General features: G+C 40.7%; 1 protein-coding gene across 1 annotated transcript; it reads left to right on the forward strand.

Annotated features, from left to right (window-relative positions):
• The first annotated feature begins 216 nt into the window (after positions 1-216).
• On the forward strand, positions 217-12,175 carry timeless (timeless circadian clock). Its single transcript, XM_080025507.1, is given in 31 exon segments — positions 217-353; positions 828-958; positions 1,105-1,258; positions 1,562-1,676; positions 1,850-1,912; positions 1,992-2,093; positions 2,222-2,377; positions 2,456-2,589; positions 2,935-3,022; positions 3,117-3,293; positions 3,694-3,911; positions 3,994-4,097; positions 4,339-4,508; positions 4,608-4,730; positions 4,856-5,007; positions 5,096-5,191; positions 5,193-5,197; positions 5,277-5,391; positions 5,511-5,712; positions 6,278-6,417; positions 6,563-6,642; positions 6,761-6,884; positions 7,016-7,098; positions 7,235-7,392; positions 7,546-7,780; positions 9,903-9,971; positions 10,114-10,232; positions 10,467-10,752; positions 11,204-11,255; positions 11,416-11,492; positions 11,674-12,175. Coding segments are annotated over 30 exon segments (3,810 nt in total). The 5' UTR covers positions 217-353; positions 828-876; the 3' UTR covers positions 11,805-12,175.
• The last annotated feature ends 725 nt before the right edge of the window (positions 12,176-12,900 follow it).

Consider the following 12,900-nt stretch of genomic DNA (forward strand, 5'->3'; position numbering starts at 1 on the left):
ATGTCCACCATATCTGGAGCACTAAACTAACCTTCTTTTCCTCATCAAAGAAAATCCAGTTAGTTAATTGTGTTAAATTTGGAGTTTCTTGGCTAGGTAAATCTGGAAAGTCTCTGCCTGAAATGTCTTCCTCAGGGCAAAAAGTGTATTTTCGAGTGACGACATTCTACATCCGCTTTCTGGGGTTTTCGCTCGCTGTCTTGGCGCGAGACTTGTCCTAGTTGTCTGTGAGACAGCAGGCTAAAAACCAAACACAGTTTAACTAGTGGAAAAGCGCTTAACTTTATACACCACCGGATGCTAAACAAGAAAACCGTGCGTACAATAACACCATTGAACGAGTTCGTCAGTTGGTCCGTATTTTTTTTAATGATATTTCTGTGGACCAAGACCAAAGTCATTGTTGTGAACTTTAGCTAACTGCCTCGGCTACATAACATTAGCAAATAGTGTATTAGCTAGCCAGATACAGTGGCTTAAATACACCAGTGAATTGTCATCCTGCTTGAGTTTGATTATGTTACCTTGCGTGAAGTAGGATTCATATGTAACGGTAGGTGGTTAGTGTGTTATCTAGGAGGTGAAATAGTTTTAAATTACCATTAAAACAAATGTTGTTTAGCTGTAGATGACAGGCTCTACCTGGAACCCACTTAAACTATTCAAACTTAATTTAGTCAACTAGTTATTAAGCATAGCGCACCTTAAAATAGTTGAGTGACATCCTCTTCAGCTCCATGCCGATTAGGAAATATTGATTGTACTGTCTGATCCTGTCTAGTCTAACACAGCCAATCTTTCTGTATACCACTTTTTTGGATGATTAGGCTGAACCTTCACCTTTTGGCTGTCTGATGGTGTTTGGACTTATTCGTAATGAATTGCGAGCTTTTGGCAACGTGCAGTGCTCTGGGCTATCTGGAGGGAGAAACCTATCACAAGGAAACTGATTGCTTAGGTGAGTGGTTTTTAAAATGTTATATATTCTTAATACATATTATAATAATAAATACACGATTATTCTGTATTATCAGAAGGAAGGGGATATATGTATGTGATGTATTAAGAACCAAACAAAGACTGTTGTTTCTCTCTGTGTTGCAGAGAGTGTGAAAGATTTGATCAGGTATCTACGCCACGAGGATGACTCTCGAGATGTCCGCCAGCAGCTGGGTGAAGGCCAGATTGTACAGAATGACCTTCTACCTATTATCGTTCAGCATGGACAAGACAAGGCTTTATTTGATGCCTGTATCAGGTATAAGCCCTTACATGAGACTCTTGAACTTAAAATGTATGCTTCATATTTTTAATATGGGTGGGACAGTCAATTTGTAAATGCATAATTTTTTTCTTTAAAGTGGATTATTGATACACTAATCAGTCACTAATGCCAATGTTGTGATACATTTTTTTCTATACTTTTATTGTTTTATTATGATCATATTGTCATTACATTTATATAGGAATTTGCTATTTTTTAAATCTTCAGTTTACCATAAAAGCTATAGAAGCTGGTGAATAAGAAAACTTAAACTTTTTGTTTTTTGTTTTTCCTCAGACTCATGGTCAACCTCACTCAGCCGTCCATGCTTTGCTTTGGTAAAGTCCCTGATGACCCTGTGTTCAGACATCACTTTCTGCAAGTCACATCTCATTTACAAGCCTATAAAGAGGTATCGTGATCTTGTTCTAATTCCAATACCATTTTCCATTTAGCATTTTCTAATATGTAGTAATAAAGCAAATATTTAACCATTGCCATGACTATAATAACAACTTTAAATCATGTTTGAAGAAATACTGTCCTGGTTAACATTAATGACTTCTTGTGACCTTTTATTTTCAGGCATTTGCCAGTGAGCGTGTGTTTGGCATTTTGAGTGAGATATTATACAACCTCCTGCAACTGGTGAGTCAGTGTTTATGGTCATTTCTATCAGTATGTTTCTCCATGTCTATTCTTACTCTTGTTTTTTTTTGTCTTGAAGGACTGGGAGCAGCGACAGGAGGAGGATACCCTGTTGATCGAGAGGATCCTCTTGCTGGTCAGGAATGTTCTTCATGTACCTGCAGACCCATGTGAAGAGAAGGTCCAATATTGCCATGAATACCAACATGTTCATAATATAAGAGGCAGCACTAAACCAGTCCTATGGTAGACTTGTTAGAGAGACAAGCTCTTTCCTTTACCCTTTGAAATCTCTTGTCTCTCCTGTAGAAGGTGGATGACGATGCCAGCGTCCATGACAGGCTGCTGTGGGCCATTCACATGAGCGGTTTCGATGACCTGGTCAAGTTCCTGGCGTCGGCCCAGAGTGAGCAGCAGTGGAGCATGCACGTGTTGGAAATCATCTCCCTCATGTTCAGAGAGCAGGTAGTCGCATTAAAGAACCCCCTCGGTGTGGCAGACCTCCAGCCGTTCTGTGTTTGAGCTCCTCCTCTTTCCCTACAGACGCCTGAAGCTTTGGTGAGCGCCGGTCACGCTCGCTCAACAGAAGAGCAGCAGAGAGACTCTCATGAGCTGGAGGTGCTGAGGCAGAAGGAGCTCGCAGAGAAACGGTCCCGCACATTTCAACGAGGAACCAGGTACGGTCAAAGCCTACACAGAGACCTCTTGTAAAAACATCTTTAGAGAGCTGCAATTATACTGCTGAATACTAGGGGTTTCCCCCCAACGCTTAAACGGAAGTTTTACTTTATACTACTTGACTAGTTAAAAAAATATATATTTTTGATCTGTGCCACCAACTGTTATTAAAACATTATAAAAAAACTTTAGTTTATGTCACTCCTTACATATAAAGTTAAGGGAAACACTCCTCAACCTGTATATGGCCTGTTTGCAGTACAGCATTTTGATTAATAAATGCTTGTATGTATGTTCTGTTTTGTCTGTGTGTGTGTGGGTGTGTGTTGATGTTTTTCTTTCAGACACAATCGCTTTGGAGGGTCCTATGTCATTAACGGTCTCAAGTCACTCGGGGATAATGATGTGATTTATCACAGAAATCTTTACAATGTGAGTAGTGAACTCCTGTAGCTCATCTGTCATATGAAGCACATGGGTCTTCTTAAAAGACATTTTAACATGTAGCCTTTTTTCTTTTTTTCAGTTCAAAAATTACACTCACGACACAGGCAAAGCAGTGAGGCGTGTTCCCAAGAGGAATCGACAGGCTCGTGAGTGTAAGGACAAACGTCGCTCAGCCTTAAATGTTCGACTCTTCCTGCGAGAGTTTTGCGTGGACTTCCTGGAGAACTGCTATAATCGCCTCATGTACCTTGTCAAGGTCAGCTGCTCTAAAATGAATTGTTGAATTGTTAACAAATTAAGAAATGGGAAGCCACCACACCACATCATCAAATATTTTCCACACAAATTGGTAGATTTACTCCTAAACCCTTTTATTAAGAATGTATGGGAATAAAATGCAAGAGCAGTAAAGTTAAGTCAACTGTGCAAGATGCTGAAACATTTTAGAAATACAGAATCTGTGTTTTATGAAATTACTTTACAAAAAAAGTATTTTAAAGAAGAGGTCTGATACGTTTTATGTGGAATAGTAGAATAAACCGTTCTTTACTTGCTTTATGCATTTGTAGACCCTTTTTTGCAAAAGTTTCACAAGGCTTGTTTAATGCAACAGAAACACTCAACACCTTTTTGTGTTTCTTTGTTTTCGTCTGCAGGAAAGTCTCATTCGAGAGCAAAGTCAGGAACATGACGAGACGTACTACCTCTGGACGCTCAGTTTTTTCATGGCCTTCAACCGTGGCAATGGATTCCGTGCTGACTTGGTTTCTGAGACCATGTCCACCCGTGCTTTCCATTTTATTGAGCGCAACATCACCAACTACTACGAGATGTTGCTCACGGATAAAAAAGAGGCCACGTCCTGGTCCCGCAGGTAAGAAGATCATCTGGAGGCAGGTTCATAGAAGATTTGACAAATATGTGGCACGAGATTGATATGATTTGTTCTTTTCTAGGATGCACCTGGCTCTGAAGGCATACCAGGAACTGCTGCTAACCGTAAACGAGATGGACCGCTCACAGGACGAAACCATCCGGCAAAGTTCCAACGTTATTAAAAGTAAAGATGCTAACAGTTCGGATAGAGTTCTCTTTCCACTCCTAATATTTTAATTATGGCCCTTTTTTAATTAGGCTCAAATGGAGCATAAGTTTTTACATGCTTTCGTCAGTGCACAATGCTTCAGGTATAAGGGTTTATTACATAACAATATTCAGTTTATGTCTGGTTAAAAATGTGTAAAAGTGCTTGCATGTGATTGTTGTGCTAGTTGTCTCATCTATTTACCTTCACCTTCTAGGTAACATATTCTACCTGATGGAATACAGGGAGATTTTTCTGACCTTGCTGAGGAAGTATGATGAAACCAGACAGCCTCACTCCTACCTCAAAGACTTGGTGGAGTCCACTCATCAGTTCTTGCGCATGTTGGAACGCTTCTGCAAAGGTCGCAGGAACTTGGTGGTCCAGGTAAGTTCTTGTGCTAAATTTGATGTGTATGTGTGTAAATGCGTCTGCCATAAGTACCTGCTTTAAATATTAATATCCATCTCTGTTTTTACCCTGCAGAAGAAGAAGGTGAGGCGGAAAAAATCTCGCGGTAAAGGAAAGCCACCAGCTGAAACTAGTCCAGAGGCCATGGAGGAGACCTGGAAGATTGTGGAGGAAGAGCTGAGGGCTGTGGGATTTCAGGTCAGTGCCAGAATCACCCTCAAAGTTGTGTGCATAATGTTGTCAGATTGTACACAATCAAAGATGTTTTCTAACGGACCAAATGCACAAACACTGAACCCCATCTCTTTGTCTTCTGGGTGCAGCTATCAGAGTCTATAACTGAAAGCATGGTGCCTTTTGATGCCACATCTGACACCCCGCTTGAGGAGCAGCGGACCGAGGCCATGGTGCGGTTGCAGGATGCCCTGTTGGCTCGACTGGGACCAGAAGCTTTGGGGCTGTTGCGTGCTGCCAGGTTAGCTAGACACAACGCACCAATGACCCCTTCAGATAAATTGCTAATTCGATTCTTTCAGTAATAACCTCCTCATTGTCCTTCTCAGAGAGGTGTGGCCAGAGGGAGATGTGTTTGGTTCAGCCGATGTGGATCCTGAGGAAGAGCTGGAACTCCTTAAGCAGATCCTACATGCCAACCTGCCAAGCAAGTTTATTTTTTCTGCATATTAACGTGACTCTTTGTATCTGTGCAGCATTCAAAATGTGCCTTTTTAACTGCAGGGTTAGCTGTTCCTGAGCCTGTGGTAGAGGAAGAGGATGATGGAGCAGAGTTAGAAGAGGAAGAGTTGGAGTCCGTCCAGGTTTCTGAAAGCGAGTTCAGCTTTCTTGACTTTATCAAGAAGTAAGAAAAATCAATGACAAAATAAGGTTCAAGAAGACAGTCCCCTGCTACTACATGCCAAACATTACTTTTGTCACTTGACTCATTTGGAATGATGTCTTTTGCTTAACCCCCAACAGGTTCGCCCACCCCAACATTGTGCGTCCATACCTCCTCTTATTAAAAACATACTCCAAAAACACACCTCACACAAACCACTGCATCGCTCGAATGCTGCACCGCTTGGCCTTCGACATCAAGATGGACGCCCTGCTTTACCAGCTCTCAGTCTTTAATGTTTTCAACAAGATCCTGAGCGACCCCGCGGCAACTGCTTACCAGGTAACGTAATGGCATGAAAAAGATCACATCCCTTGGTGTCAGCGAGCTATTGGTGACATACAGTAAGGTCAGCTGCAGATAAATGCCCGGACACACCGGCTCGATAATCGCCGTCGGAGAGTGTGGAGGGGGCGGGGACACAAATCTGTTTGGTGTGTGCCGTGAAATCGTTCGTCGTAGATGTCGTCGGGCTTCTTTTGGCAGTCTTTCAGTTGGAGCAATTTGATTTGTGGAGGGCTAGCGAATCAGTGAAGCCCAGAAGTGAGGCGGGTAGCACAAACAGCTAACAACAGCTAGCCATTGTTTTAATGTGTTTGTTTGTTTCGTTCAGCGAGTACTCGCATGCATCAACCCTTGTTGACTGCTCGACACTCTCTGCTAAAAATGGTGCTCTTTATGGTCCATAAATATAAATACGTATTTCTATCTATGTTTATGGTCTAGAGAGCTTTAGAAGCTTAGAAGACTGGAGCTGCCTGAATCGGCAGTCTCCATTTTCGGATAGTCAGACCGGTGTGTCCTGGCCTTAAGACACAAGCGCTAACGTTTGTTCTCTCCTTCACAGGAACTAGTGACCTTCGCCAAGTTTGTGCTGAAACGTTTCTTTTCCCTGACGACAACAAACCACAAGGCTTATGTCGAACTGCTGTTCTCGAAAAATGTGGGGGCTGTACGAGAGATGACAGAAGGCTACAGCAAAGAAGGGTTTGTGCTATCCCTTTGTGTGCCTACAATTTTGTTTTATTTTGAGATGGGTGTATGTGCTCATTAATGGCCTCTTAATATATTACAAAATAGCAAAGTCTTGGGTCCCGCAATTTAAAATGAGTTGTTGTCATTGATATGTCAGAGAAGAAAAGAAACCATCGTGGACTGAAGAGGAGGAAGAGGAGTTGCGCCAGCTCTATGAGGAGCACCGTCATTCTGAAGGTCTGCTTTCTTTTTGTTGCACACCTTTTTAATGTATTGTATTATGACTAAACAGATAGACACTATGATTGTACTCAGATCTATCATTTTTTCACTGACTGTTGGTTCTTGTGTTCAGTGCCGGATATAGTGGAGACCCTGCTGCCATTACTCAGCAACAGCAACCGCACTCGGCGCCAGGTAGTGACGCAGCTTGTGCATATGGGAATGGTGGACAGTGCCAAAGACCTGAAAAAACAGAAGTACGTACTCCAGACAGAATACGTAATATACCGATCTTAATGTAATGTGGATATATATTGCAGAATGGCTCCATATGCTGCAAATCTTAAACCATTGTTCAAGACATTTTAATTTTTTTCTTTTGCAAAAGGAAAGGTACCAGGATTGTTCTGTGGACCGAGGAGCAGGAAGAGGAGCTGCAGATGCTATACGAGGAGTACAAAGACTCTGACGGTACTGGACACCAGTAATCATAATGTATTGCATGAGAGGGGGAAAAAAGGAAGTTGTTTTTCTCAGTTCCAGCCCATGTTGTCTGAGGAATACGTTTGTGTGGCGACTCTTGATTTAAGAGACTGTATTCCCACAGATGTGCTAGGAAACATCCTGAAGAAGCAGACAGCCAAGCGGTCCCGTGCGCGTGTGGTGGACAAGCTGCTCAGTATGGGCCTGGTGTCGGAGAGGCGTGAACTCTATAAGAAGAGGAGTCACAGTGCTCTAGGGAAGAGCTCCGGAAAAAAGGGAATGGTAAAGCTAATATCGAAACATTTACAAGAACAGTTTGGAGCATATTAAGGATTGGAGAATGAAGATTTAAACTAGGGTGTATATCGTAAAAAAAAAAACATGTCTAATACATTGTTGTTTCTACAGTAAAATGTACTTTTTTTTCTGCCACAGACTGAAGAAGAGTTCCTTGATGGACTCACACAAGATTTCCCAGATGAACCAGAGGAAAGGGATGATGATGAAGATGAGTCAGAGGATGAGCCTGAAGAGAGTGAGGAAGACGAAGAGGTGGAAGAGGACGAGAGGGAAAAATCTCAAAATGGAGGAAGGAGGAGCCAAAGCCTGCACTCCCCAGTGGAGAGCAGAGTTGATGTTGGCGCCATGGTGTTTGCTCTACAACAGGAAGGTGAGACAGAGGACCAAACTGGTTCTGTGCTGGTGAAATAAAATAACCTGAAAATACCTAAAGAGATCATAGACATGAAGAACAAACGTGTTTAAGCGCAAAGAAAAAAAAAAGTATATCTTTATCTTTAACACTGGAATCAAATCTTTCCTGGTGTGCTCTAGACCAGGGGTGTCAAACATACGGCCCGCGGGCCGGATCCGGCCCGCGAGATGATTTGATCAGGCCCGCGACCTGTAGAGCATACATTTCTGAGTATGTCAAAAAAAAAAGTAAGTCTCTAGCCCATTCCTGTGAGGAGTTATGAATTTTTAAAGAAATAACCAAAATGCTCACTCCTGCCGCTAGGGGGCAGCCTAAATAAAAAAAGCACATTTTAGCAACGTGGGAAATGGTAATTGGCAATCCTGCTTCACCGCTATTAATGTTTCCTACAGTGCTTTATGGCAAAGTAAAAACCAAAAAAAAAAACATTTTTATTTTTAGTACATTTATTTTATTACTTTTTTATAAAAATAAAACTATTTTTATTTTTAGTGCTGAACAATTAATGTACTAGCAAGCGTGGTGTGTCTGCGGCTCTGTGTGCGCAAAACGAGCAGGAGCACGCTAGTGTAGGCCTACAAGATTTATTTCCTAATTTTCAATGCTGCTTTATTTTTATGTTTTAAATTGGGAAAAACGAATTCCAAAACAACCAATAACCTCTGTATTTAAAAATAAATCAAAACAGTAGAAGTTGCACTTTTATTTAATTGTATTTTGTACAGTCTGCATGTTTGCACAAAATGTGTCCCTGTACATATAGTAAACAAAATTGGACAACTGTAAGGTCAGTGCCTGTTGTATTTGTGTATTCAAATAAACAGTTGTTTATTTCATTAGTGCACATTGGCATCTTTGAGCAAATTACCCCCAAAAATTTTGCTGCGGCGCTTCGCGCCGCACCTCCTATTCCCATGGCCGGCAGCAACCTTTACTAAGACATCTCCTGGGGGGTACAGAGATCCCTTGTGATCCGTGATAATGTAGGTTACAAATGTAGGCTGAGTGATAAAGCATATCGAGGGCTTGGAGCAAAAGGGGCGTAAGTGACATATTCAGAATTTTACAGGAGAGCAAAAACAAACTTTTTATTGATTGTAAATATTTAACAAAAAACAGCATATGGAAGCAATCTCTACTTAAATAGAGATTAGAAATGACTTTTATATATAATTTTAAAGTTCTTGATAAGCTCTATCAAATGGTAAAAGAATAACGTCACTAAACATTATACTTTTTGAAATAAAGGCTGAAAACATAAAGGCGTAAGTGAAAACCTTCAGTTGAGCTTGGCGCACAAAAGGCGTAAGTGCATCATAAATAGGCTCAAGAGCTGACAATATGGAGGGATTGCAGAAAAGACCATCATTTATACTACAGAAAAGGTGTTTTTGAATATGTTTGGAGAATTTGATATACCCACATATGATGGAGAACATATGGACACTAAAATAAACACTTTATTTTTTATTTTATTTTAATAAAACATAAATAATTTTATTAAATATTAATTCCTTGAAGCCTAATCTTTATTAAAGTAGAGATTGATTTCATATGCTGTTTAAATATTTATGATCAATAAAAAGTTTGTTTTTGCTCTCCTGTAAAATTCTGAAAATGTCACTTACGCCCTTTTCGCTCCAAGCCAATACGAGTATTGTCAGCTCTTTAGCCTATTTATGATGCACTTACGCCTTTTGTGCGCCAAGCTCAGTGCACTTACGCCTTTTTTGCTCCAAACTCAACTGAAGGTTTTCACTTACGCCTTTATGTTTTTAGCCTTTATTTCAAAAAGTAAAATGTTTAGTGACGTTATTCTTTTACCAATTGATAGAACTTATCAAGACCTTTAAAATTATATATAAAAGTCATTTTCGCAAAATATGTCACTTACGCCCCTTTTGCTCCAAGCCCTCGATATTACTGAAAAACAAAGTTAGGGATTTGGAGTTATTTTGCCATTATTTTACTAGTCCGGCCCACCTGAGATCAGAGAGGCTGTATGTGGCCCTCGAACCAAAATGAGTTTGACACCCCTGCTCTAGACTATGTTCATGCTGTTGTTTGTTTATAACAGGCATGTCTGGACCAATAACGTGGATACAGACTCGTCTAAACAAAACCGCAGAGGACCGTGAAGAAGATGGTGAGTGCACCTTTAAAACTTGATTTTCTACACTATCGTACTAAAATTGTAGCTCCCAGGGAAGTTACAGTATGTGTGGAGAGATGAACTGTAATTAATGCTGTTTGGTCTGTTAATGAAACGGTTGTGGTCAAATCACCAGGTTTGTCCCAGCCTGTGCCACTTGCTACTCTAACAGAGGAAAATGAAGACGCCATGGAAAGCAAGAGCTTCCAGAGGCTGCTGCGCAAACTAGGAATGCGACCACCTGCAAATGAACAGGTGTGGGGTTCTTTGTGTTTGATATTTCACTTGCAAATCAGCCTTTTTCACCACATTGCACCCTTTGGTATGGTCTTTGTGTTTTCGTTTGAGACCGTGTTGGAGTTACGCCTCTAACTACGATTGCCAATAATGTGTAAATATTGGATTAAACAACTGATAGTAAAATTCTTAACTGCTAGTACTTAACATATACATTCATTTAAGTGTTTTTCTTTACTGTTCTCCAACCAGGAGCGCTTCTGGAGGATCCCAGCTAAGATAAGTGCAGCCGAGCTTCGGAGTGCGGCTGCAGCTCTTCATCCAAGAGAGGAAGAACCTACAGGAGAGGAGCAGGAAATCTCCAGGAATTCTACCGGGGAATCCCAGGAAGTAGAGGAGGAGAAGGAAGAAGAGAAGGAGGGGGAGGAGGAGGAGGAGGAGAAGGAGGTCTCGGGTGAACAGAGAGCTCAGGCTCTGAAAGCTCTGCAGCTCAAACGCAAGAAGAAGAAGAAGAAACGGCACACCTCAGAGCATACAGGTATGCATTTATGTTATGGGCCATTTTTCTGCATTTGGTTCCTTATTGACCACATTAATTACAGCTTTGTCACATAGGTAAGCGTTAAATTACTTGGCCAAGAAAAAAAGAAAATAACAATTTCCTGAGAATACAAGAGAAAATCCACTGCAATGACAATGTTCTCACGCCACATTTTTTAGCTCGTAAATGTGATCAACACACGGGACATGGAAAACCTGCAAAACATATCAACAATTCACACATAAGATTTTGGTATGCCATTTAAAAAAAATGTTTAAGTGAGATTGAAAGCCATTGAATGTGTGGCTGAAACCAGTGGGACACGTTCACCTTTTATGCTATGCCAGGTTAAATCTTCTGTCTTAAATATACGTATAACTGATCAGATATGAGTCAAGGGGTAAGAGGACTGTTGATATAATTAACTTTTTTTTCCATCTTTTTTAAGCTCCTGTTTCAGATTCCAGTCCTGTTGGGGATACAGACAGTGCAATGGAAAGGTGAGGTTTTGTTCATACTTTATGTTTCAGTTTGTTGTATAACCAATATGTCAAAGTACTCCATTTATATTGGACATACACTAAAACTAACAATTAGGCAACACAATAGCATTCTCTTAATTCTAATGTTTCATTCTTAATCTATTCCTGTTCACATCAGGTCCCAGGAGAAGACGTCAACTAAACGAAGCAGAAGCAGAGTGTTGGACGATGATGATGATGAGGAGGAGAAGAATGGTATTTTACTGATGGTTTCTAATGTGTTTTTTTTTCTTCATAATAACTAATGTGGCACTAAGCCTGAACATTTGTAAAACTAAAGGTTGAAAGTAGGTTGAGGTTGTCACTCCTTATTTCATAATAGTGGCATTTAAGCATGACTGAACTGCAGCATTTTGACACATGACTGTCGTTACAGAGGATGACTCAATGGCTGCGATGGATATGGATACCAACGGTGATGCAGATTCGGACAGAGAGGATATCTCTGCCCCCGTGAAGCGTCGACGGAAGATGGTTTTGATTGATGAAGATGAAGATGAGGATTAGGGGCTTTCTTTAATGGACTGTATATACTTCAAACATGGGATACTTAAAAGTCCCTCACTTTGTTAAGCGGTGGACACAGCCCTCTTTGCAGACCAAACAGAGAAACTCTGTTAATGGAAAATCCCCAAAGAAATAGGCCCTCTATTAAGCACGTTCATTTTGTCTTCTCTTAGATGGGAGCCTTTTATGCTTGACAAGTTCTACCAGTATTCTATCGTGTCAGGCCTTTGTAAAGTCTATAAAGTTTCTAACTCAATAATGTCATCTTTTTTCTAAAAGCTGTTGGTTAATTGCCTAATTGCATCTGTACAAACACTTTTGTACTTTTTGCTCATTTCTAATGTTAACCAGTTTTCAAAGTAAAATGTATGCACGCCTATTAAAAGTAAAAATAAAAACACTTATCAAAATATGTTGTCACTTTGTTGCAGTGCATGATTTTAAACACTAGAGGGCATACATTTTGAATGATTAGCTTTTATGAATTACATGTATGATTTGAATATTCTACATGAAATATAGTGTTTTAACAAAACTACTGCTACTGTAACTGGTGAGTGAGGAGGACAGGCTCAATTACATTTTTGACCGATCAAAATCGTTACTCTGATAATATTTTTGCAGAGAAAGACGTGAAAAAATATCTTGGTTGAGCTTTCTCCAACAGAGGGATCCTGCGTGCGTCTGCAGTGGGCTGCCTGTAGTCATCCATGTTTTGCAGCTGTGGCGGAGGTGGTCTCTCGTCCTTACATCTGGACCATGTTAGTAACTTCCTGTCGCAGCATCTGTTCTGCCCCCATCTCACACAGAGCCAGCAGCAGACCTGACAATCCACAGACACTGCTGTGAGCAAGGCATGTGAGCACACACGTGGTGGGTGATTGAAGTTCATGAAGCTAAAAGGTTAAAGGTATATCACTTTCCCTGCATTAAGAAATAAGTAATATGTCTTCATGTAATAACCTAAACCAGGCTCGGACAGGCTGTAGGCCTATATGAAATATACAGCCATGACTCATTGTTTTGTAACCAGAACATAAAAGCACACGCCTGGAGGCTGCAGGGACAGATCTACATAGTAATCATGGGAACTTTC

Source organism: Ammodytes marinus (assembly GCF_949987685.1).
Source record: "Ammodytes marinus genome assembly, chromosome: 4".
Taxonomy (NCBI): Eukaryota; Metazoa; Chordata; class Actinopteri; order Uranoscopiformes; family Ammodytidae; genus Ammodytes; species Ammodytes marinus.